The 2,711-nt window shown below is 44.9% G+C and overlaps 1 protein-coding gene across 1 annotated transcript in view; it reads left to right on the forward strand.

The window, feature by feature from the left end:
• Positions 1-2,711, forward strand: part of ITSN2 (intersectin 2) — a gene marked incomplete at its 5' end in the record, with an annotated part of 53,089 nt that overhangs the window by 47,289 nt on the left and 3,089 nt on the right. The window contains 3 exons of the mRNA XM_010289905.1: positions 559-657; positions 830-997; positions 1,862-2,074. Of these exons, the coding sequence (XP_010288207.1) occupies positions 559-657; positions 830-997; positions 1,862-2,074 (480 nt within the window). The remainder of the gene's footprint in view (positions 1-558; positions 658-829; positions 998-1,861; positions 2,075-2,711) is intronic.

The following is a 2,711-nucleotide window of genomic DNA, read 5'->3' on the forward strand; positions in this document are numbered from 1 at the left end:
AGGGGTAAGAGTCTGTGGAGTTGAAATAAAAAAGCTGTTGTTTTGAATACGCTTGTAATTCAGTGGGGCATGCAGTGTGTCTGAACAGTGGGGGTGAAGCCGGGGCCAGAGGTGTGCTGTGAGCGTCGCAGGCAGGCACGCTGCAGGGATAAATAAGGAATTGCTGCCATACTGAAGCTGATGCCGTGGCTTTGAGGCCGTGAAAGGAGAAATGCCACAACTGTTGACATCGAGTGTTTGTTTCTTTCATTGCTTTGGGGTTTTTTTTCAACCTGAGTGGAGCCTGTAATGTCAAAATAAAAGCTGGAACGGTTTTGAATGTCAGAATTACGCATGAACAATGATCCTACAGCTTATGCTGGCCAGGCATCTGAGTACAATGGCAGTGCCAGCTTTCCTGTTTGTTCTAGATACAACTATTGTTTCCTTACTGAAAAATCTAGATTTCTTGGAATGTGTGGAAAAATTAGGCTGACCAGACAGTTTTCAGTGCAGTGAGGCAACTGTTTCTTGATGAGTAATGTGATGTCTCTGTTAAATCTCTGCATTGCACCATAGAAACTTGCCTTGGACCCTCGCTGCAAAGGAATGCCCCTCTCCAGTTTCCTCCTGAAGCCTATGCAAAGAATAACCCGCTACCCTCTGCTCATAAAGAGTGTGAGTACCCTAAGAGAGCTTTTGTAGGTAAATGCTTTTGAGTTTTAGCTCGATAGCAAAAGGAAAAAAACCCTTGTCCCTTTTATGGGGATTTCTCTGAGAGTGTGGAGGAGTAGTACCTGTGCTTGCCTCTGTTTTGATCTTGGCTTCTCCTCTTTTTGATCCATACCAGATTCTAGAGAACACTCCAGAAAATCACCCTGATCACAGTAGCCTCAAGCTTGCCTTGGAGCGTGCAGAGGAGCTGTGCTCTCAAGTTAACGAAGGGGTGCGTGAGAAAGAGAACTCGGACAGGCTGGAATGGATACAGTCCCACGTCCAGTGCGAAGGTCTTGCTGAGGTAGCCGCACTGATTTGCTGTAAGGCAGAGTCTTTTCTGAGCCATTTCAGAAAGGCCGGGGGGGAGTTGGGGGTCCTTGCTCCTATCCGTTATTGGAACACGATCTTCTGCTGAGCTTTTGGCAGAGAAGCTTTTATTAAATTCTGCTCACAGCCATAATGTAATGAGCCCTTGTTTTTGCATTATTTTGGCAGTGGAGAAATCTCTATTTATCAGCTTAAAACTGATATCATTTAAACGGTTAAATGAACAGAAATAACTCTCATCTCTAAAGCTTTATTCGTGCTGCTGCTAGGCTAAGTCAGGCGTTACTACCTGGAATTTCACTAGTGTGTGTTTCCCAGGGTTTCCCTTCATGCAGAAAGGGCACAGAAGTCCTTACTGCCAGATCCTCAAAGGTATGTGGCGTTCAGGCTTCTGTACCTTTCAGGACAGCCTTCAAAATGAGGTGTTGTGACAGTTCTCCACTGGCTGTGTCAGGAACCAGGGCTAGACAGGCCCAGAAGGTCTGTCCTAGTTCCATCACCTAATTTTACACTTGTAAAAGGTGACCTGATTGCAGACTCTGCAGGCTCTTCTTAAACACAGCTTCTGGACAACAGAAAAGTGGCCATGAGATAAATGCCCTCATCCAGTCAGACCCATGTGTATGTTGGTAGTAAGGCTTAAATCTACTTTAAGCTGGAAGTAGTGCTGATGCCATGGTAGATCATAAACTAGTTTCCCTTCTCTTCATTTGTAACTAAATTCATTAAACAAAACAGAAGAAGATTTTGAGCAGCTTGAGCAATCTCCACTGTGAAGAGGAGCAGGAACTGATGCCTGCATTAACTTGCTGCTACTAATGGCTTTTGTCTCTCCTAGCAACCAGTCTTCAACTCTCTCACAAACTGCTTGGGACCACGGAAACTCCTGCACAGTGGCAAGCTGTACAAGGCCAAGAGCAATAAGGAGCTGTACGGCTTCCTTTTCAATGACTTCCTCCTACTCACCTACATGGTTAAACAATTTGTCTCTTCTGGCTCCGATAAACTGTTCAGCCCCAAATCCAACTCCCAGTTCAAAATGTACAAAATGGTGAGTGAATCAGGGTGCCCTGTGGTCATGTTGATACAGTGGGACCTGGCTTCTGATGAGAAATGCAATGCTCTTCTCCCTGCTGGGATTAGCTGTATGTCCCCGTCTGATCGTTGCTGTCATATGGGCACATATGTTTGGCTTAGTTTGGCTTAATCCGTGGAAAAGGACAAGCTTCTGTGTCTTGGTTTAATAAACACTTTTGTCCACTTTGGGGTAAAAGGGCAGAAATAGCATCGTGCTTGAGCAGCTGAGTGGGATGTTCAGAAGCAGGAGCCTTGACTTAATTTTGCACAAGTTCCTGCATCCACAAGAAAATACTTGTCCTTCTTTAGAAAACAGGAAAAGGTGCAAAAACTTAGTCTCTGTGTCCACACAGTGTGTGTTCCCAAGATTTTGGAGTTGGGAAGATAGTATCAGGGCTGTTTTCTTACAGGGAACCTGAGAGATTTCCAGGATTTCCAAGCTCTGCACTGCAGCTTTTCTTACACACAGTCCTGCCCCTTCACAAAGCTCTTCATCTAGGAAGACAGAATGGGGTGTATTGCCAGAGTAGTTTTTCTCTCAGTCCTTTCTCACATCCTTTATATGATGATCTGATTGTTTGTCCTGTGTCCTACAACTTTCATTTTCCCTA

The sequence above is a fragment of the Phaethon lepturus genome, unplaced genomic scaffold (assembly GCF_000687285.1).
Source record: "Phaethon lepturus isolate BGI_N335 unplaced genomic scaffold, ASM68728v1 scaffold8486, whole genome shotgun sequence".
In the NCBI taxonomy this organism is placed as follows: domain Eukaryota; kingdom Metazoa; phylum Chordata; class Aves; order Phaethontiformes; family Phaethontidae; genus Phaethon; species Phaethon lepturus.